Source organism: Brachyhypopomus gauderio, unplaced genomic scaffold (genome assembly GCF_052324685.1).
Source record: "Brachyhypopomus gauderio isolate BG-103 unplaced genomic scaffold, BGAUD_0.2 sc54, whole genome shotgun sequence".
NCBI classification, from domain to species: Eukaryota; Metazoa; Chordata; class Actinopteri; order Gymnotiformes; family Hypopomidae; genus Brachyhypopomus; species Brachyhypopomus gauderio.
The window spans coordinates 920,123-943,292 of NW_027506878.1; the positions used below are offsets into that span (position 1 = coordinate 920,123).

The 23,170-nt window shown below is 41.2% G+C and overlaps 1 protein-coding gene across 1 annotated transcript; it reads left to right on the top strand.

Moving 5' to 3' along the window:
- The first annotated feature begins 9,097 nt into the window (after positions 1-9,097).
- LOC143488763 (uncharacterized) lies at positions 9,098-13,101 on the top strand. Its single transcript, XM_076987656.1, has 2 exons — positions 9,098-9,135; positions 11,200-13,101. Exon 2 carries the CDS (start codon positions 11,226-11,228, stop codon positions 12,552-12,554), a length of 1,329 nt encoding a protein of 442 aa, XP_076843771.1. The 5' UTR covers positions 9,098-9,135; positions 11,200-11,225; the 3' UTR covers positions 12,555-13,101.
- The last annotated feature ends 10,069 nt before the right edge of the window (positions 13,102-23,170 follow it).

The window sequence follows — 23,170 nt, forward strand, 5'->3', positions numbered from 1 at the left end:
GTCGCTCTGGATAAGAGCGTCTGCTAAATGCCGTAAATGTAAATGTAAATGTAAATTAAGTATTATATCGCGATCGATCGCCAGTGGTTGGCGCCAGAGCGAACTAGTAACTCATTGAATCATAGATGTGAAATCGGATGTATGGCGTGTGAGCGAGTGAAGATGGTCAAATGCGTGTGTCTCACGCTCAATGTGTGAGAGTTGGCAACCTTGTTATTTACCCATGTATTTATTGTCCATTTATTTATTTATTTGGATCTCCTTGAAAACAAAAAAAAACCAGTTTACCCCCGCTTTCATGTAGTGTACCGGGATACTGCTTTTCCCGATCTTTTGCCGTTATTTTCGTCGGCAAGTGTGAAACGTTCGCCTCGCTCATGCTGCTTTCAGTCTGCTCCTCTTGAACGTATACACGGAAGTAAGGCGGAAGTTTGTCGACGTCACATCAAGACGACATCAGTGATTGGTCACATTTGCAGGAAAGTTGAGGTGATTGGCTGAAGTTGCAACACCGCCCTGAATTCGCGGGGTTTGCTTGAATTTGCGTTGAAGTTGCAAATCGCAACATCGCGAAATTCTGGAGGGTCTGGGTAGTGGCTCCCTGATGACCGAGATAAAACTGCTTAAAATAATCAAGAACTACATAAATAAATTTATATTGATGTGATGTGATATAAACTGCACGATTATGACACATTTTAAAGTAATAAAACATAGGATGTCTCGGATTGCTTACTGTCGCATGGACAACTGCTACCCACATGAACCTGACTACTGGAGACCTGACTGCTGCACAGACATTTTGGGGGGCAAGTGCTCAGGGGGGGAAAAGGGCACTTTTTAGCACACGTGGAACACTTAATTATAAAACAAATTACACGCACATGTTGAATGAAATTTGACTTTTATTTGTAACATCCATTTTTTATTTTATGGAAAAAAGTCACACCACCAACTGATAAAATCCATATCCAATATTAAATACAGTCATTGTTAAGTCCTTCAGTTAACTTCTGTGTCACGTTGAGGACCCCGGCCCCTCCCTTTTGGGCGTGTGTCAACGTAGTCCACGTGCTTTGTCTGCGTCAGTGTATATACGTGGGTAGGGTTTTGTTGTGTGATTAATAAGTCTCACCTGTGAATCGTCTCGTGATCACGTGGGGCTAATGTGGTTTGTCTATTTAACGTGCGCTCGCGCAGTGTCCTGTGCTCGTCGTTGTCTATAGTCTGCACGTTGTGTGCCTGTGAATGTTTTCTGTGCGCCGTTGCGCAATATTCGTAATAAAAACCGTGTCGTTTGGATCGGAGACCTGGACTCGTGTCTCGTCCTTGCTCCAGCACCCCACCGTCACAGAACGACGAGCCGACCTGAGACACCCGAAGATGCCAGGGTACGCTACCCGGCCTAAGAAGGTGTTACGCTCCAGCAAGAGGCATCACCGCTCTTCCTCTTCTCCCCCGCGCCGCATAACCCCGCCGACTCGCGATCAGCTACTGTCAGACCCGGTATGCGCCCTCCAGCTGACCTCAGCCCAGAAGGTTGAGGACAGAGACCCCGAGTTGGCGGAGCTCTTCCGCCAGGGAGCGGTCAGGATTTGGAGGGAGCGACACTCCCCTCCATCCCGCGCCCTCGCGCCGATGGAGAGAAATCCCGGGGAGATCTGCGTCGCTGACTCGACCCCGGAGGCGGAGTTTGGGGAGGGGGACTCCGAGGAGGAGGAGGAGCAGGATGAAGAGGAGGAGTCATACCCTCCGTCCCTGTGCGATGCCTCCACCGTAGACTACGGTGGGGAGGGGGAGGAGGCCTACGCTCCCTCGTTGGACGACGCGTCCACGATAGACTACGGGGGGGAGGAAGAGGAGGAGTCAGAGGAAGAGGACTACCTCCCTCCGCCCGTAGGTCCCTCTTCCGTCGTAGAGGAGGGGGAGGAGGACGACGACGAGGACTACCCGCCGTCTGAGTGCTCTGCACACCCCACTGACTACGGAGAGGAGGAGGAGGGGTATGAGGAGGACGATCGTCCTCTGTCCGTGCACTTGGGTGTTTCCGAGTGCACGGACAGCGACATATATTCCGAGCAGGAGGTCAGTCCACCCCCCTCTGAGTGTTCGGTTGGGACGGTAAAGGGAGGGTGGAGTACACCCTCCGGTCGCTCCGGAGGAGAAAACATGGACTGCTCTCGGGGTGGCAGCCCGGAGCAGCCCATGAGTTGGAGTCGGGGCAGCGAGGCGGAAGAGATGGAGGTGGAAGAGCCCACAGCCGACTCCGGAGAGCGGTCGCGAGGCGAGAGGGACGTCCCCTACGACCAGCTGTGGGGAGAGTCCGCCCGCCGCGCTGCTCCGGGCACGTCCGCCCGCCGCGCTGCTCCGGGCACGTCCGCCAGCCGCGCTGCGCCCGGTGGAGGGTATGCAGCGGGAGCAGGAGGAACACCGCCCACCGCAGCGCCTGCCGCGCCAGTAGCTCCCGGTCTTTCTCCCCTACTCGCCCTTCTCCTGGCGCGCAGCCTGGTACCTATGTCGTGTGTGTGTGTTCCCGTGTTTGTCAGTCTTCCCCTTTGTTTACCAAACCCGTTTTTCCCTCTTGTGCCACTGTGTGTGAACGTGCCTGTGTGTGTGTTTGTGAACGTTCCGTTTTAATGTGTCTTCCGTCTTTTCCCCCGTCTTCCCAGGGAGGGTGTTCTAGGCGGTCCGTGGCGGACGCTTCACCAAGGGCGGTCACCTCCCAGACGCAGGACTGAGCGCGTCGGATCCGCCCATTGTCGTGGGTTCGGGGCACTCGGTCCTGTTGGCACCCCGGGACGGGTAGTGCCCTTGGAGGGGGCGTCTGTCACGTTGAGGACCCCGGCCCCTCCCTTTTGGGCGTGTGTCAACGTAGTCCACGTGCTTTGTCTGCGTCAGTGTATATACGTGGGTAGGGTTTTGTTGTGTGATTAATAAGTCTCACCTGTGAATCGTCTCGTGATCACGTGGGGCTAATGTGGTTTGTCTATTTAACGTGCGCTCGCGCAGTGTCCTGTGCTCGTCGTTGCCTATAGTCTGCACGTTGTGTGCCTGTGAATGTTTTCTGTGCGCCGTTGCGCAATATTCGTAATAAAACCGTGTCGTTTGGATCGGAGACCTGGACTCGTGTCTCGTCCTTGCTCCAGCACCCCACCGTCACATTCTGTTTACCCTCCACTGTCTTCAGGCCTTGTTGCATATATTGTGCAATTAGTAAATCAATACAGGCCTACAATTAAGACAGTAAAAGACCGTAAAGTAGGAGAAGGAGTTATAGACTACTGAGTGTTGTCATTACACGAATGCAGATGGGCATTTTTCACAGGTAATGGGGAACTTCCCGTTTCTTCTTTCACAAACGAATGTGTTAATTTATGTTGCCTAACAAAACGTATACAACAGAAAACGTGCAGCTTAACACATAGATTTGCAAACTCTACCTTAATTATTTGTATGTGGTCGTCCTCACGTTATCTATCATTGATTTGGGCTAGAGCGACTAGTTTATCAGGTGACCAGTCGGCTAAAAATGCTTAGTAGTTTGGTGCTGTATGAGACATTTTACAGCACAAGAAAATGATTTCAGGTTGGGCTTAGAGGCTTTTTTATGTTCCATGCTTTTTATTATTGCCATAAAAATTATACAAAAAATACAAGGAATAAAACAATTTCACACATATTTACAATAGGCTGCAGGGCTCTGTGTGTGTGTGTGTGTGTGTGTGTGTGTGTGTGTGAGTGGCATGTCCTTCAAATCAAATCAAATCAAATTTTATTTATATAGCGCTTTTTACAACAGTTGTTGTCACAAAGCAGCTTTACAAGTGCCGAGTCCTAGCCCCCAGTGAGCAAGCCAAAGGCGACAGTGGCAAGGAAAAACTCCCTAATTTTTTGCATGAGGAAGAAACCTTGAGAGGAACCAAGACTCAGGGGGGGAACCCATCCTCCTCTGGCCGACACCGGTCACCATGACAACAACAACAATATAGACAGAATGTAGACAGAATGTAAAAGATGCAATAATGTCTATTTAGACAGAATATAAAAGATGTAATAATGTCCATCATGGTGTAGGCATTCTGAGACAATGGCATCCATCCACTGCACTGTCAACAAACTTGAGTGACCACGAGCAGTGACAGGATGACAGCACCAGCACCCCAGTCTACCATAAAACCCTTCGTCTATGAACCCCTGGATCTGTACCTTTATCTAAGGGGGATATTAATTATCAAATGCTAGACTAAATAAGTGGGTTTTCAATCTAGATTTAAAGATTGTGACTGTGTCAGAGTCCCGGACACATTTAGGAAGATTATTCCAAAGCTGGGGGGCCTTATAAGAAAAGGCTCTTCCCCCTGCTGTTACCTTGTTAATTTGTGGAACTAATAACAGACCAGCACCCTGTGATCTTAGTTGACGTTCATAGGGGGTTCATAGTAGGAAATAAGTTCCTGGAGGTATTCAGGAGCAAGCCCGTGTAGTGCTTTATATGCTAATAATAGAATTTTAAAATCAATACGAAATTTAACTGGGAGCCAATGCAGGGCTGATAGGACTGGTCTAATATGCTGAAATTTTCTAGTTCTGGTCAGAACACTAGCTGCGGCATTTTGAACTATTTGAAGTTTATTTAGATTCCTATTTGAACATCCTGACAGTAGTGAATTGCAGTAGTCTAGTCTAGAGCTAACAAAGGCGTGCACCAATTTTTTTGCATCATCCTGTGATAATGCATTTCTTAATTTGGCAATAGGCTATTGCGGAGATGTAGAAAAACTATCCTAGTAATATTATCTATATATTTATCAAATGATAGGTCGGAGTCGAGTATGATGCCTAGGTTTTTGGCTACTGTGCCAGGTGTAATGGGATAGTCTGCAAGATTAAATTTGGAATTTTCTGTCTTGCGGCCTTAGGGCCCATAAGGAGAACTTCTGTTTTGTCCTCATTTAATTGTAGGAAATTTAGAGACATCCAGCATTTAATATCTCTTACACAGGCCTCAATTTTTCCTAAACTGAGTTTGTCATCGGGTTTGGCTGATATGTAAAGTTGAGTGTCATCCGCATAGCAGTGAAAATTGACACCATGTTTGTTTATAACTGTGCCCAATGGTAGCATATATAATGTAAATAATAGTGGTCCTAAGATGGAGGCTAAGTATGCTGAGCGTGCTTTAGTGAGTGCCCGTTTGTAGTCAATAATGCTATCCTTCCAGGCACAGTAGAATACTTCCAATTTAGTAGATCGCCATTTCCGCTCTAATTTACGTGCTATTTGTTTTAAGTTTCTAGTTTGGTCAGTGTACCACGGGGCGAGCTTTTTGGATCTAGCTTTTTTATATTTTAGTGGAGCTACTATATCTAGAGCTGATCTGCAGGTATTCTCTAAGTAGTCGGTTAGACTATCTAACTCTCCTGGATCGGATGGCGAGTGGGCTAAAGCAGTTAAGTCAGGGAGGGTTTCAATAAACTGTGTTGCTGTTGATGAATTTATCGAGCGCTTTATACACTGCTGAGGAGACGGGCAGGTATTTATGTTAAGGTGAAAATCGAATTGGACTAAATAGTGATCGGAGATTGCTACGGTTTGCGGGAGTATGTTAATATTATCTACGTCAATACCCAGCGTTAATATTAGATCTAGGGTATGATTTCGATAATGTGTAGGTCCTACTACGTTTTGTTTAATGCCGACAGAGTTCAATATAGAAGTAAAAGCCCTTGTCAGTGGATCCTCCGCATTATCAAAGTGTATGTTAAAGTCTCCTACCATTATTATTTTGTCACTACATACTGCTAAATTTGCTGCAAAATCGTTGAAATCATTTAAGAAATCTGAGTAAGGCCCTGGTGGTCTGTATACATTGGTTAGGGAAAATGTACTTTTATTTTCAGATGGACTAATTACATTAATAGACTGCATCTCAAATGAGTTTGAGATATCTAAGTATTTCTGATGAATTTCTAAACAATCACGATTATACATATTCCACCTCCTCTGCCTGACAGTCTAGGTCTATGTATATAACTATATCCCACAGGAGTGGCTTCGTTTAGAGTTAAATAATCACCAGATTGAACCCATGTTTCAGTTAGACATAGAATATCAATTTTCTGGTCTGTTATAAGTTCATTTACAAAAACTGCTTTTGAGTTGAGCGATCGAATATTGATTAATCCAATTTTCAGATCGGTCATATAGGTTGTAATAATTTGATGTGAAGTCTGAATATTAGTTAGAAACTTAGGGCGGACTATTTTCTTATGATTTAATTTAACCCGGGGCACAGACACAGTCTCAATCCTATGGGATCTTGGTGACGCCTCTAAGCAGCTCGCAGACAGACGGTTTAGCCCGTTAGTCTGCGGCCTGGTCGCCACTCTGGTTAGTCAGCAGCTCCTAGTACTACACTGCCCACTAACTAACAGACTACGGGCTATGCTGCAAGATAACAGGGCAGCGCCATCCCGGGTGGGGTGGACACCGTCCCTGCCTAAAAGACCAGGCTTGCCCTCGAACTCTTCCCAATTATTAATAAAGCCCACTTGATTTTCGGAGCACCACTTGGACATCCAGCGGTTTAGCGACGTGAGCCTGCTGTACTGCTCATCGCCGCGCCGCATTGGGATGGGGCCAGAGCAGATTACGGCATCGGACATCGTCTGGGCTAATTTAACCACCTCTTTAACATTAGCCTTAGTCACCTCTGACTGCCGCAGACGTATATCGTTGGCCCCTACATGTATAACTATCCTAGAGAATCGTTTATGGGCTAACAGTCTAAGGTTGCCACTAATGTCCGGCGCTCTGGCTCCCGGTAAACAGCTGACTGTAACCTGACTTATCTTCTTGTTTGACTAGCATTTCAGCAGTCAATCAGCAGTCTGTCAGAACATGCCTGGCACTGCCAGGGTATCTCCCTGGTACATTTGCCACACGTGTATCTGTAGCAGTCCACACATCTCACATTTGCACAATTGTTCATGAGTGTTCTCATCAGAGCATTCACATACAACTATCTACCCAGTCTGCCAGTCCCTCATTTGGGGAGAAAGATACCGTATTGTGGCTATTCCCACTTTAGTGACCCCATTTTGTTTTTCTTTCAAGTGGGGAATAGCCACAATAGTGTAGCTTTCTCCCCAAATGAGGGAGTGGCAGACTGAGTGGATAATTGTATGTGAGTGCTCTGTTGAGAACATTTCAACTTTATTGTATATATTTCTAAACTTACATCATGTCCTCTGTAGCTGATGCTCTCAGCCAGGCCCTCTGACTGCCTCTCTCACCTTATGCATGTCCCCTGCACAACAATGCAGCTGGGGGATGGGCAGACACACTCAGGACCAGCTTACAGTTTGACTCAGATGGAGAAGAAAAGACCCTTTCAGAGAAATCTGAACTTTAGCTATTTTGACCAATAATCATGTCACCTTTTGCAGTGAGAAAAAAATCCAAAATGAGTACAAAGGAGGCAGACTTGAGATGTTTTGGAATTAAAGTTCAAATAATGTCTGTGTCAGTTTTATAATAAAGAGAAAGATGACTGTAGCCACCTACATGTGGATGAAAATTCATGTCACCACACATTTCACTTACTCTGTTGACTGAGAAGCAAGGATAGCAAAGGTTTCCAGTACACAGCAGGCTTTGGACATGATCCTGGAGGGGCCGTGGGCGGGTGGGGTTCCCTGGTCTTTCTCTGCCTGCCTCTGGCCTCTGGGGCCTTGCTAATAAGTACATTCCATACATTTATCCTATGTTACACTTACATAAACACACACACTCACACACACATACATCAGTCATTTGTGCTGTATGTCTTACTTTCTGCTCTTCATTTAGTAGCAGCAGTTGGTGAATCATTGCAGTGGTCATTTGAGCTGTTTTTTCTGCTCTTCTGTCTTTTCCCTTTTTACTTTCTCTCCCCCTCTTTTCTCTCCTGTCCTGTATGGTTCACCTAACCCCAATTTTTTTATCACTATTGTACTGTATTATACAGAATTGTTTTCTTTTGATCCTTACATGAAAACAAAGTTGTCCTCCAAAGGTGAAAGGTTGGAGGTGGGCCAAAAAAAAAGTTTGAAAAGCCCATATGAAGCAATTTTCAAGCCTAAGGTCACAAACCTCAAACACAACACATTGTTAGTTTTCAGAGAGTAGTGACTCTGAAATCTCTTTTGGTAAGATTTCCTAAATTTCCTATTTTTGTTTGCTGGTTATGGCTGTATTTGGAAGAGACACACTGCAAAATCTTAAAAGTTAAAATTGCTCAATAATATTATTCTATTTCAAGTAGCTGAGGGTTTTTTGTATACATTTATGTAAAAAAATTTTTTACCTATTAGCAGTTTTTCAAAAGACAAAACTACTTAAAATAAGGTTAAAAATATCAGAGCCATTTTGACTAATCAATATGCCACTTATATGCCATTATAATTCAAATATTATGTTTGTGTCAATTTCACATTATTTCAACCTTTCACAAATCAAATCTCAAACATATGGTTCTGTAGATGAGGAGACTTCTTGCAAAATATCTTGCACAGTCTCATATGGCAGCCATGGAGGTGCAAACTTTCAGCACCAACCACCCATACCTCAGAAAAATGTTAATAATAATATATTTTTTTAAAAGTTTCAAAAGGGCACTTTCGTTGATAAAGGGCAGAGTTGGTGGAGGTCTATGTGTGCACGCCACTGTCCATATCTATGATTCAATGAGTTACTAGTTCGCTCTGGCGCCAACAAGTGGCGATCGATCAACAACTTACGTTCGCTTCGCCACCCCCCCCCCCCCCCCCCCCCCCCCGTCAACAATTTACACTCGCCATCTCACTCCAAGCGATCTTGAAAAGTTGGCAACCCTGCTACTACAGTATACAGTTCCTACTCTGTATGTCTTATATGTCTGTTCAGTATACATAACATTTTAATTGAAATGTTGAGTTTCTGTTTTGAAAGCGTGAACATTTCACGGCAATGAAATCGACTACCGTATTGCATGACGTAGACACGGACCAAATATTCAATATAAATAGCACGTCCCAGTTTTTTCTAAATTCAGATGGCGTGACCGCGGTGGGTGAAACAAAGCTGCATATTCTCAACTAATAAACAACACAGACGGTAAGTAACGATAAGATTCAAATGCACTGTCAAACGTATGCAGACACCTAACAGTGTATAATCTAATGGATGGTTATTTGTTATTAATAGACGTATAACCAGTTTGAACCAGTTTGTCTACGATATTTCTACATCTGTATGTAGGCTATATACATCTAATTTCCAAATACAAACCTCCTCCTCTTACTCTGAAAACGTCCTTTTCTCTGGAAACGTTGTGTACTTCACGACAATTTTAAATATCTCTATGTATCCATGTATCATACTAAAGTAATATGTAATATGCAGTTACTTGTTTATATATATATTATATATGCAAGTAATTGCATATTACTTTCATATGATATATAGATACAGAGACATAAAAAATTGTATATACATATGTATATACATAATACCTTCCTAAGAGAATGCAGAGAGCATGCAAGGTACTTTGAATAAAAACCTAAGATCTATGATAGTAAAAATTTAACATGCATAATTACATGTTATTTAAATTTTGTAATTATATTTATTACATTTATTACATAAACAGATGTGGTCATTCTGTTCCTATTGCTCGGCAAACTCATTATGCACATTTAATATTTAAATATCAATTCTTTACCAATTACTATATTCAGAATTCGTTTATACAACATATATGTAATTTGTTTTTCAGTGTAGTCTCGCTAAATGTGTTGTTTGTTACTGGACACATACATTTGATGATTTGAAAAATCTGCTTAAATCTGTTTCAAACTCTTAAGGGATAATTATACTGTCTCTGGTTTCTGGCAACCCAAATGAGAAAATATCAACTAGAAGAAAAAGAAGGAATTATTTTTGAATTGTTGTGCTGATCTATTATATTTCGTGTTACTCTTCTGGAGTGCGATTGTCCAAAGCGTCGAAACTATGATCCTTCCCCGAAAAAAATATTAATAAAAAATACTTTTTGTACCTCGGTATTCTCCCACTTTATATCAGGTCTCCTTTCTATTTATTTAGTGATTTAATTGTATTGTTAATTTTCGTGGCTGTTATGGTTATTGAAAATTACACTGATTTATTCTCTCACTTCTACGGCACTCGTACAATATTTAATAAGATGTTATCACAAGTCACGTCTAGCTAACAGGGCAGTAAGATCAAAGGACCAAACCGGACCAAAGGACAGACGCTGACATTAGATAAATAGTACTAAACAAAGACAACATGACTTTTGGAAAAACCAGTACCACAGGGACATGGGGTGTGTTTGCTTTTAAAATATGATTTATTGTGACTGTTACGACCCCACGATGTCATGGTGACATATTTAGAATACGGTTGAACCATAATATAAATATATTCATACTACTTAAATAAATTAACATATTTTTAAAAACTACAGACATATTTTTAACAGCTACGTGCTCCGTAGCTTGAACGGACATGCCGCCCCTGTTATATTAATAACATGTTTCGTTATTCACAAAATCCACCGTTGCTGATCACCACCTGGTCCAAGGGAGTAGGCTACTGATTCGGTACTGAGTACTGATTCGATTCGGATCACGAAGGTTTTGGAGGTCTTTAGAAAACCTTCTCGGAACTCACTCGTTTCGTCGCGACACGCGACATGCGACATGTTACTTTGGTCCACTGTAATTGTGATCGCTTTGAGGAGACGTTTCCATGTGTAAATCCTATTTTCCTAGATACAGTCACACATAGCGTAACAATTATTAATTATACCTAATTAAATATAATTACTGGGAAAAGCATGGGGAATATACCTTATGTGTGCCCTTTAGGTAAAGTAATTACAAGGTAACTGTGTCCAGAGGCAGTTAAAACAGAACAAAGCCACAAACTAAACTGGGACAAATAATTAAATAAAAAAAATTAAAGCAGAATAGAGGGAGAGCAGAGGTCTGAACCAGGGGTGGACCGGTCCAGTTCACATTAAAGTCCTTGTGATTGTAGTGGGCTGGTCTGGAAAAACATTCCATTGCTACAATGAGCTCCAGTCCATCCATAAAAAGACATCAAAAAGAAAAATAGCCCAAATGTCACACTTTTACTTTTGTATCACCTCAGATATCCCTCAGACATCAGACCACCACATGCAGGAGGCATCAGACCAGGATATCAACCAACAAAATCTACTTCAACAGAGGAACAGGAAACTTTTTGCTATGGCTTTTTTACATATTATTATTTTGTGGATTGTTTTAAGAGGATATTTTGGTATGCACCCAAACGCTTATCATTACTACAACACATGCCCCAAACGTACATCTACTGAGAGTCTTACTTTCATAAAGGAGGCAAAATGTTTAATAGTTTCAGCCTACAGAGATCACAGAGAAGGAGCATTTATACATGTCATTAGCATCATAAACCATGATCTTCAAACTCCACTCTACTGCAAGTTCTGTTGCACTCAAGACACAGTACAATCTACTGCAGCCAAGGTCACGTTTCATACCGTACAATATGGGTTCCCCTACAGAGCAGCCAGCATCTTTTGCCCAGAACAACCATCATGCAATGCAACACATGTTAGTGTTTCTCCATCTGTGGATGGTGGAAGTCTGGCTCTCCCCTCTGTGCCACTTCAAAATAAAGAGATTCGAGACGAGGGCTTTCCTTTTGACATTACTGTTTGTTTTTCCAATGCACTTTCTGGTGAAAATAACAATATTCTTCAGATGATCCAAATCATAGAGATCTATAAACTTCTGGGTGTGCAGAAGATGTTCATCTACAACAACAGCTGTGGCCCTGAGATGGAGAAGGTCCTGCAATACTACCAAAAAGAACATTCTCTAGATGTGATATCATGGCCAATAGATGAGTATATTGAGAGTCACGGTGAATGGTCTTTTAAGGGTGAGGTTCATAACTATGGACAGCTAACCATCATGAATGACTGCATCTACAGAAACATGGACCAGTCCCGTTACGTGTTGCTGGCTGACCTGGACCAGATCATTGTGCCTTATAAACATGCCACCTTGCCATCGCTATTGAGAGAACTGCAGAATCAACACTCTGATGTCACCGAATTTCTTTTTGAGACCCACATTTTCCCCATATCAGTTTCAGATGATGAACAGAACTTTGATCATCCAACATGGAGGTCTGTACCAGGAGTTAACATCCTTAAGCATGTTTACAAAATTCCTGTTGAGCCAGATGATTTCAAGTCTACCAAGATGATTGTGAACCCACGAGCTGTGAAGCAGAGTGCTGTGTTTTATGTCCTACATAAGGATGGTGGAGATTTGCGTGTTCCTAACAACATGGGCATAGTGTTGAAGTTCAGTGATGTGGAACTTGGAGGCTTGGCAAAGGAGAACCTTACAATGGATTACAGGGTCTGGGACTTTGGGAACCAGCTGGTGCCAGAAATCAATGAAGTTCTGGAAAAATCAGGTGTGACTAACTAATAGATCTGTTTGTGTGTGTATTAGTGGATTGTGAGACTTTTTTCCCTTTCTGACTTTGATTCCCACCTGGACACTGAGGTTATGTTTCCCTTGTACCTTTCATGGCTGTTGTATATTTGAATAGAGTGGTGTTTTTGATTTGTGTACTGGTGGTACTGCTACTGGTACTGGTTTGTGTACTGGTTGTGGGTTTTGTCACTGTTGTGCGTTAGGGAGTTAGTGTTATCATGTGTGCTTGTTTCTTTCTCTGGGCAGTTTTAGTCAGTGTGTTTTTGTTTTCAGTATGTATTTGTTTATTACTTTGCCCCTGGGTCACTCCTGAAGACAGTTGCACCAGCTGTGTACATATTTGTGTAAATATCTGTATATATTGTGTTTAATACACAGACCATATTTGAACTACCACGGTCTCTCCATAAGGTGGTCCACATACACTGATTAGTCTTGTTACCTCTTAGTCTTAGTCTTGTATTACATTACATTGTCACTAAGCCACTACAGTTTTGTTATGGTCTGCTTGAATTAGGAACTGTGTATGTAAACTTCTGCTGATGCTAAAAAAATCTTGAAAAGATCAGACACCAACAATTGATTCATGTAATGAATTTGTATCTTTGTTGTGTATGTGGGTATGACATCTGTAAAATATACATCTCACAAAAAACAATTCCCCCAACAACTGAATCACTCACCCCACATATATAACAGCTACACTATGGTTTTTAATAAGATAAGTCTTTAACGATTCCACCTAGAGGAAATTTGTTAATTACAGCAGTAGTACAGGTAAGGATGAAATAAAATAAAAAATATAATATAAAACAGTATATACATAAAAATCTATATATCAATGCATATATACATCAAAAACACTATATACATTTGTAGCCGGTGATTTGCAATTTGTAAACAGCACACACAGTATGCATTATGGGTGGGAATGTAGATAAATACAAATGTATATGTACACTATATATACACTACACTGTGTGCATAAGTGATGGCAGTAAAGTGTACAAGTGACTCATGACATTATGATGCATTATACAGTCTCACTGCTGTTGGGGTGAATGACCTGCAGAAGCTCCTTTCTGTAGGGAGGATGTTTCAGTCTCTGATGGGACCATCGTGGGGGTTGTCCATAATGCATGTCAGCTTTGATTACCTTCTCCTCTCACCCACCACCATCACCGACTCCAGAGAACATCCCAGCACAGAGATCGACCTCCGCACCAGTTTGTCTGTCCTAAAGTCATAAAACGAGTCATAAAACGTCTTTAACAGGGTCTTGTGGACTCCAAAGGACCTCAGTCTCCTCAGCAGGTCGACTCTTTTCTTTCTGATACAGGTCGTCTGTGTTTGAAGACCAGTCCAGCTTGTTGTTGAGGTGAACACCCAGGTACTTGTAAGAAACCACTTGTTACGTCCCGGTCTAGATTGGGCCCATAACACTGTGATGAAAAATGGTGAACCTTCTCTAGTGACAGCTAATCCATATGATCAACTACACATACGACCAAGAGCGCATAGTGATATGAGTTTATATACAGGTGATAGACATACATATATATATATATATATACATAAACATAAATGTGAAAACCCACTGTCTTCAGGTTGGCTAAGGCTGAAAACCCAAAACAAAAAGAATAACCACTACACCAAATGACAAATCAAACAGCCACCAACCCTACCCAGGGGTGACCTGGACACACGCCATACAAAACCATGATATATACAAAAAACAACGAACAGCCACGACAGAATGCCTCAGAAATAAAGTCCACAGAAAGCTAATCTACTATTTAGGGTTTAAACCATGGTCCGAAGCTAGCACAATCACATATCGACAAAACAGACGGCAAACGAGTCACATAATTATTAGAACCAACAAATGATCCGCTTTTATTGGAGCGTTCTTCCATGTTCCAATGGCATCTGCATTCCATTTACTTCCGCATTCCGCAACAAAGGTCTCCGTCTGCAAACCACCCCCCGTCCGGGCAGCACAACTCTGTCTAGAAGAGACACTGAACACACATGCATAACAAAACAACCCCCAAACACACAGGGGACATATCACCACTGTCTCAATGTCCTTACCCTGGAAGTTCACTGGTGCTGTGGGGGGTAACTTCCTCCTGAAGTCTATGACCATCTCTATGGAGCTATTTTAGTGTCACCAGAACCTGAACCTGAAATCATTATTACTTGAAAAAACAGTCTGTAAAATCCTCGCAGGTATGCAAAAATTCGAGTTAAAATTCAGGTTCGGGTCGCAATTCAGGTTCGGGTCGCAATTCAGGTTCGGGTCGAAATTCAGGTTCGGGTCGAAATTCAGGTTCGGGTCGAAATTCAGGTTCAGGTTGAAATGTGGTTCATCCGGGATACTTAGGATGAGCAAACAAACTCAGAGCTAATCGAACTGCATCTGGCCAATCACAAAACATATCAGAGGTCATTGGGAGGCGCGTCTTTCTGCCAGTTTTGTAAAAGGACCATTCGGAAGACCATGGCCGAAGATCGCACTGTCGGAGCTTTTCCAGCTGTAAGTAAACCTAATCTTTATTACTTTATCCTCTTTTTCATTAGGACCACACCAGAGTTCATTGTTTATTGCTCGTTTGTAAATGGAAAATCAGATTTTGGATTTCTTTCTTAAGACGAGTATGGCGTGAAGCACATGTTGGCAGGCTAGTTTGTTAGTATCCGCGTTAGGTTTCTTCAGTATCGTAGATGAACAGCATTTTGTTTTAAAGTATGTAAGTACGTGACGGAAGCATTGAAGCTGCAGCTATGTTGTGCATTCCGCAAAGAAGCATTATATATTCTGGTGTAGGTGTATTGACATCAGTCACAAATCACAATCAGTAAAAATGATTAAGCCGCGTGTGTGCCGCATAGAGAAAACAGCGTTTTTATTATCAGTTATTAGTAGACACCGCGCATACACATAGTCCTATTCTAACTTAAATCACAGCTATATTCTTCCGGCAAAACTGCTTGGAATATTTTTGTGAGTTACGGGAATGTGAGTTGGTGTTTGCAACGAAGCAACATTATTCAACATATATTTATTTTGCAATAAGAACAAAATACGTTTTGTTTTGCACAGGAGTCAAATTAGAGGCTGCGTATTCAACCGCCTAACTCGGCGAAGTTGTGGAGGGTGCAGTATTCTAACAAATGTACAGTGAGATTATGCTTAAGCTGACTTGGTCAAGATAACAAGCTCCTCATAACTGGTTAAATATTTTATGAACTGTCAGTGTAAAATGCTGTATGTAAAGGGAAAGTGTGTTTTCAGACTTACTAACTTAATGTGAATACATGAAAAGGATCTTCTGTTAACATCCTAAAAGTGATGGTCGAAATTATTAGGGTTCACACACGTAGTGTAAGTTTAAGCCAGAGCCTTAGAAAGAGAGAGTTGCGACACTCTGTGATCTCGCCGCTCAGAGGTCACATGGTTCATGGAGGCCCGTATAGTTCCAATCAAACACGAGCACTGAATGGTTTTAAGCGTGAAAGACATCAGCGGTTACTGTATTTCTGGTAAATATTACAACATAATATGCATTAATTATCATTTTCCACATACTAACAACTTGATGATAAAAATATTTAATAATATATATTTTTTATAGTATCGTATCTTTGAACAAAACTAGAGTTACAAATAGCCTGTTGAAGCAGCCTGCACTATTAAAGGTTCAGGCATAGATTTATTTAGTCCACAAAACAACACTAAAAACACATTTAACATAGATTTATTCTGTAAAATAACATCATTAAATACATAAATTAATTCATTAGCCACATTACAACACTAAAATAACATCATTAAATACATGAATTAATTCATTAGCCACATTACAACACTAAAATAACATCATTATGGAAACATCCACAATATTGTCAATCCAAGAAGACATGCTGGCCCCGGGACACTTTTTTGTGTTGACAAGCAGGTTTACACAAGACTGTCTTGAAAACCTGTTTAGCTGCATAATACAGAGAAATTCAGTCCCAACTCCTGTAGAGTTTCACCAGGAACTAAGATCAATATCAGTTGGACAGTTTCTTATTACACTAAAATCAGGAAGCTATCAGGAGGATGACAGTAGCCTATTGGCAGACTTCCTGGATGCTAAAGAGGAATTTCCCAGTCCTGGCATCAGAGTGGATGACCTGTTGGAGCACAAGCCTGTGACTACACCCTCACCTGACTACACAAAAATGGAGACCTGTGCTCTCTATCATCTGACAGGCTACATTTTGAATCAAGTAATCAAATATTCCAAAATTTGTAATGAATGTCAAATTGCAATTAAGCACAGTAACGAGAGCCCTGAAGAAGAGCACAGTATTTTACTAAAATTGAAGGAATTCAAGTCAGGTGCACTTTGTCGGCCATCACAGGAGGCTTTTGATCTAGTTCGGAAAATCGAGCAATTGTTTCGAACTAGGACCAGTGCCTCACTTATGGCACTCCCTAATGCAAAACATTTAATGGAAAACATTTAATGTTACCATGAATGTGCTTGGCCTGTCCTGCCACCCAGTGTTACTTAAACTTCAGTAGGTATGGAGGATCTGTTTTTCTCATCCCCACTCCACCAGCTACTGCAGTAATCACCAATCTGCATTGCTCCACTGGTCTGGTCATCACACCACTGGCCTAAAAAAATATTTTAAATGTTATGATGGTAATGACAATCCTAAGCATCATACATAATTAAATAAAAAAATGTGGTTACTAAATTGTGTTGAGATTATATATAGACCTGTTGATTGTTGCATCCTGTATAAATAGTGGTCATCCATGTACAAGCTGCTGGTTTTATCACCTGTCACTGAAACACTAGCTAATTAATTAATCAACCAAAGAGTAACTTCACTACAATCCAACCATCTTTTCTACTTCAGATAGTTACCAATAATTACAATATGATCAAATCTATATAGGTATTACTGAATTTAACTATCCTAATGACTGAATACTCTGAGGCTAATGCACCGCTAAGCGATTCCTGCTTTTAATAGCAGAGCTAATGCTAGCGAAGTGTAATTTAAGCTAAAGGTATTTAAAATGCAGAAATAAACTAACAACAAGTGACCACTTAACTATAACAGTAATACTAATCACATTTATGGAGGATTATATAGGAAACGATGAATAATTCATTAACTTACCAGAAAAACATCCACGGAAATGCTTCAAATATACGCAGTTCAATGCTGGAACTATAGCATGTTTGGAACTATTGGTCTCCCCATGGCACGTTTACTTCCGCATTCCTGAATTACAATAGGAGTCTATGGGAGTGTCGCAACTCTCTCTTTCTACGGCTCTGGTTTAAGCGTACCGGTTTAATGACTAAACCTGTCAGACTCCAAATGTAAGTTAAATAAATAGTAATAAATATAAGCTTTCAACTAACTGGTACAGTATATCAAATGGTAACATTTATGTTTAATACTGTACACATGTTTATAATACTAAACACATACAATAAATTAACTGCTTTATTGTATTTGGACTATCATTTGAGAATGTTGCTATATTCGTATTTTGTCTCTTTATTCATGTACTAGATCAAAGAAGAGTTCCGACGAATTACAACAATTGCCTTGGAAGAGACATTCATGCTGAAATTTGACGGGTACACGGCACGTCTTCTGCAGCTGATGCCAAAGGAGGAGCTGCTGGCACTAGAATGTTTCCTCTCCTAAACACTGTAAATGAGGTATTGATTGTTTTACTTTCACAAAAGTGCAAAAACTAAATTTGCAGAAACAAGTCACTAAAATGCATCTCCCTACAGTCACAGAGTATTGAGAAAAAAAGGGATGCAGTTGTATGTTGCCTCATTGACTACCTTGTATGTATGCTGTTGATGGGATTGATCTATGCCCTCAATCTTGAGTACCCCAAGAAGCTGAAGTACACTTTTGAGGTATTCCAGAAACTTTTTTTGGAACTTGATGGAGCAAAGCTGCTCAAGAAGGTCCAAAGCCTTAAAAATAAACTAATGGAGTGAAATGTTTGCACCCAAGTTCAAGTTCATTGCTTCTGTAATTCAGCAGTGGTGGAATGGTAGTACAAAATATCTGAAATATGTACCTCATTGTTTATATTGAAGCATGTGATTGTGAAGTAGATAAGCACTTTGCGAATTGCAGATACACACATTGAGATGACATTCATATAATTGAGATGCATTTTTTTTTCTTTTTATACCTGTTATTTTTATTTGACCAATCTCTATTACCACAACAACCTGTGAACATTGGACCATTGTTTTTATTTGGAAGCAGAAAAAATCTTGTGTTCAAACGCTGAATAAACTTTCAGTTGAATATGCAGAGTGAAGTCGGGTCTTTTGTACCTCTATGTTTTGAACAAATAGTTAATTAAAAGAAATATACATGATCAATCTTGTCTTGTGCCTGGCAATCTAAGTAAAATTGAAATTCCTTGAATGAATAACAAAAAAAATAATATTAAATTCATTAATTAAATATTTAATTTAATAATTAGATTGACTACTAACAAAAAAGTGTTAATGCTACTCAATTTTTATAAGTAACTGGTGGTATAATGTATTGAAAATGTTGTGTAGACTTTAACCAATTTCTTTTAGTGTGTCACAGCTGTTAGGTAGTCCTTATTCAAAATATGAGGTAAAATATACCCAAACAAACTGAGTGCAAATTGTTACCTCACATTTATTGAGTAGATGCTATAGGTTGTTTTTTTACAGTGCAGTTAGAATGGTACATTCCATCATGACATTCATAGTCGACTAGGGGTATAGTCGACTATAGTTGAACCAGCGACTATTGCAGATCACCCGAATATAGGCTATGCTGAAAAAAAATTAATCTTGACATTTTGATACTTCATGAAGTTTGATAGGTAAATAAATAAATCAGTTACATTTTACCTCAGACAACACTTTTATGCAAAAAGTGACTAGTTTTTTTTTTTTTTTTTTTTTTGCATTTTGTACATACATTTTGCTGCACTGTGATTGGCTTTTTGTGTCTAAATGTCTTAATTGATAATTAAAACTTCCCTAGCTAGCTTACTCATTGCTGCCATCGTTACAGAATATTCTATCATTTATTAATAACCAGAAAATAATTACACAATAACTGATTTAAAATGGTCATAATCATAAAAAAATATATTAAAAAAAAACATAAAACTGGTGTCTAAGTCCAGTTAAGTTGACCCATGGTTATGTAAAGCAAGATTTTTGCATAAAAAAAAAAAAAAAACCAAATTTACATTTATGAATTTATTCAGATGACGTCACTTGAGTGACGTACAACCTGACAACGAGTCACAACAAATAAAACAGTCATTTAGCACAGGGAGGGAGAGAGAGAGGGAGACATTCAAACCATTGAAATATTTGTTTTTGGTGAAAAGGCTCTTGTGAAGGACTCCTGCTGCAGAGAACAGGTACATCTAGATTCACCGTTTTCTACTTTAAAAGCATGTTGCTATGAAAAGATTTGTTGTTTTAGTTTAAAACATACGTCTATGGGAGTTAACTGAATTTTCATTGACTGTCACAACAAATGCATGCGAGACTGAAGGCAAACCGTACAGAACTGAAACCATAACATCAAGCCCAAACTGAAGCAAACAAACCCTGATCTTAACTGGGATTAAAGCATACAGAGCAAACGCGTTCTCTGAACGCTGAAAGCAACCATTTGTCAACGGAGCACAGAACGCATCCACCCTGATTCCCATGTATTAACAGTGCTGTCGCCGTCAACTTGTTAACGCCGTTTTTACGCAAATTAATCATATTACCGACTGACACCAGTATCTTCCAGTAAATCCCGTGCGGGGATCCCGTCCTTATTTACTGAAGACATTAGTCACGTTTCGATTAAAAAAAAAAAAAAAAATTTACAGATGGACGTTAAGATAGAACTAACGTCGTGTGCACGACAGATTCACCGAACCACAGCCATGTTTAAAGTGCCACCTTCGGGCAAAACACATAAGCTCACAAGTTCTCGGTTTCAAGCTATTTCAGCCATGCTTAAATGTTAAAATAAACTGGTTAAATAATTACATTTTATCTTGCTTTCACAGCATTGCACATATGCGTTTTAATTCCCCCCCCAAAATACATATATTAGTACTTTGATATTGTGTTAATCTTCATGAATAATGATTAATCTAATCGACTAATACAGGGGTTCTTAACCTTTTTCACTGTGCGACCCCCTTTTAGGCTCCGGTAAATTTCGCGACCCCCCCCCCCCCCGTTTACGTTCTAAACACTCCACAGCTTTTGATTGCAAACTCGAATGCTTCGTCTGCAAATGGCGTAGCAACTTGGAGGGCCTGAGACTTTCCTTGGCTAGCACTTCGCCACAAACAAGACACCAGGGTTGCCAACTCTCACGCATTGAGCCTGAGACACACGAATTTGACTATTTTCACACGCTCTCACGCCACACATCCGATTTCTCACGGCGAAAAAAAACTAGTTTATTTACCTCTGATCCATATCTATGATTCAATGAGTTACTAGTTCGCTCTGGCACCAATCACCGGTGATCGATCGATCGCGATATAACACTTAATTTGTGTCCATTGTACACCCGCCCGGTAACAATTTACACTCGCCACCCCCTCCAGGTTCAAATCTCACTCCAGGCGATCTTGAAAAGTTGGCAACCCTGAACACACTGCGGTCGTGCATCCCCTCCTTCGCTTGTCTGCGTAAATCCATATTCTAAGTACTTTTCATATTTTCTCACTTTCTTCGTTTTTTTCTGTTCTGAAGTTCCTGGAAGTGGGCGTTTTGCATCCCCACTTTCAGTTCGACGTTCTACAAAACGCTCCATGTTAATCCAGCCTGGACGAGCGGAGCCACAATGAGGCAGTTTGATTCAATAAACTTTACTGAATCAACCTGCCTCATTCTGAGTCTTGATTCAGGTTCGCGCATGCACGTTGTGGCTACGCTTGTCCAGGCTGAGTAAAGAACAACAAAATTTAGCTCCGAACCTGATTCGTCGCACATTTAACTCAGAAAACACCTTATTTTGTGTCACATTCGCGACCCCCTTGGAAGTACGTCGCGACCCCCAGGGGGGTCGCGACCCCCAGGTTAAGAACCCCTGGACTAATACAACTAAATTAAAAATACCAAAAAAATTAAAATACTGATTTAAGGTTTTTCTGAGGGACGTTTGTACGATCGGTATACACCGCGCCAGAAAGTGCAGAGAGATAGACCCAAGCGCCTATGAAGCAGGCAGGAGATACTCGCTGAAAACTGCGTGCGTGCAATGAACCCACATGCAGATCAACAGAAAATAAATCCCACAGCGTGCACGTACGCGCACGCACCCACTGTAGAAAAACCAAACTCAAAAGGACGCGGAAAACTCAAACGCGCAAAATAAACAATACCGTGAACACACGGGAGAGAAAAATGACAACGGAAAGATCGCGGAATAACTTCAACGCGTGAAAACGGAACTAAAGCTAGAGATATACTTGCTGTTAACTACGCGTTCGCGTACGCATCATGGCTGCTTCGCGTATCCTGCGTCGGTTTGGCGCGTAGGTCTTGCACGTCCTCCAAAAGTTAACGCGACGCGTACGCGAGGTGCAATACACACAAAACCGATAGGGGCAGTGTAGCCGCTAACCAGCATCAAAATGGACAACGATATCCAACGACACAAACTCGCCATTCTCACAACGTCTTTGATTTAACGGCCTTACATACCACCTACGAAGGGATCGCTGTCGTCGTTTTTTCTGCCGTGACCGTAAAATTACCCAAAGGTTAATCTCATCGAGTGTTGCCATGTTTGCATCGTTAAAATACCGAAGCCCTTTCTACGTTCTGCCCTCTAGTGGAAGCCTCCAGTTTCACGCGTTGCACATAGGCTAGTATGTTCTCAGTAACATTCACAACGCCACCGGTTGTCTACGCGAACGCATGGGCAAACAGCAAGTATGTTTCTAGCCTAAGGACGCCAGGGGAAGAGTGGCAGCAGACAAAACAAACAAAACCCTTCCCAAAATAAAAGAGTAACCGATAGGAAGAGAGATAGTTGGAGGAAAACTTGAGATGGGCCAGTAAGAGGCGCAGGAGATAGACACTTGAATAAGTAAAAGAGAGAGAGAGAGAGAGAGGTAAAACACCTTCACAAAGAGAGAGCAACGGCAGACCAGAGACAGTGCTGAGAGCGTAACAGGCAAGCCACAACGAATCAGTAGTGATCAGTCTCCACAAGCTTCCTTAAGAAGCCATGGCAACAGGTGAAACGGATCATCGCTGATTACGCTGATTCAGTCTAGGGCTGACTCGGGTGCCTCTTGTGGTGGTAGAAGGCATGGCATCCGAGCCAGCCCTGACAGGTTGTACTGTTGCATTTATTTGTTACATCAAAAACACATTTATGAATACACACACATCTGTGTTACATTTAAAAAACAAAATCAGACAGTGGGATCGCACATTCAACTGCCCTTCATTTACAATATTCGGTTAATTCAGTCTGTATGGGGAAGTGTGGGATGTATGGGGAAGTGTGGGATGTTAATAAATTAATAAATATGG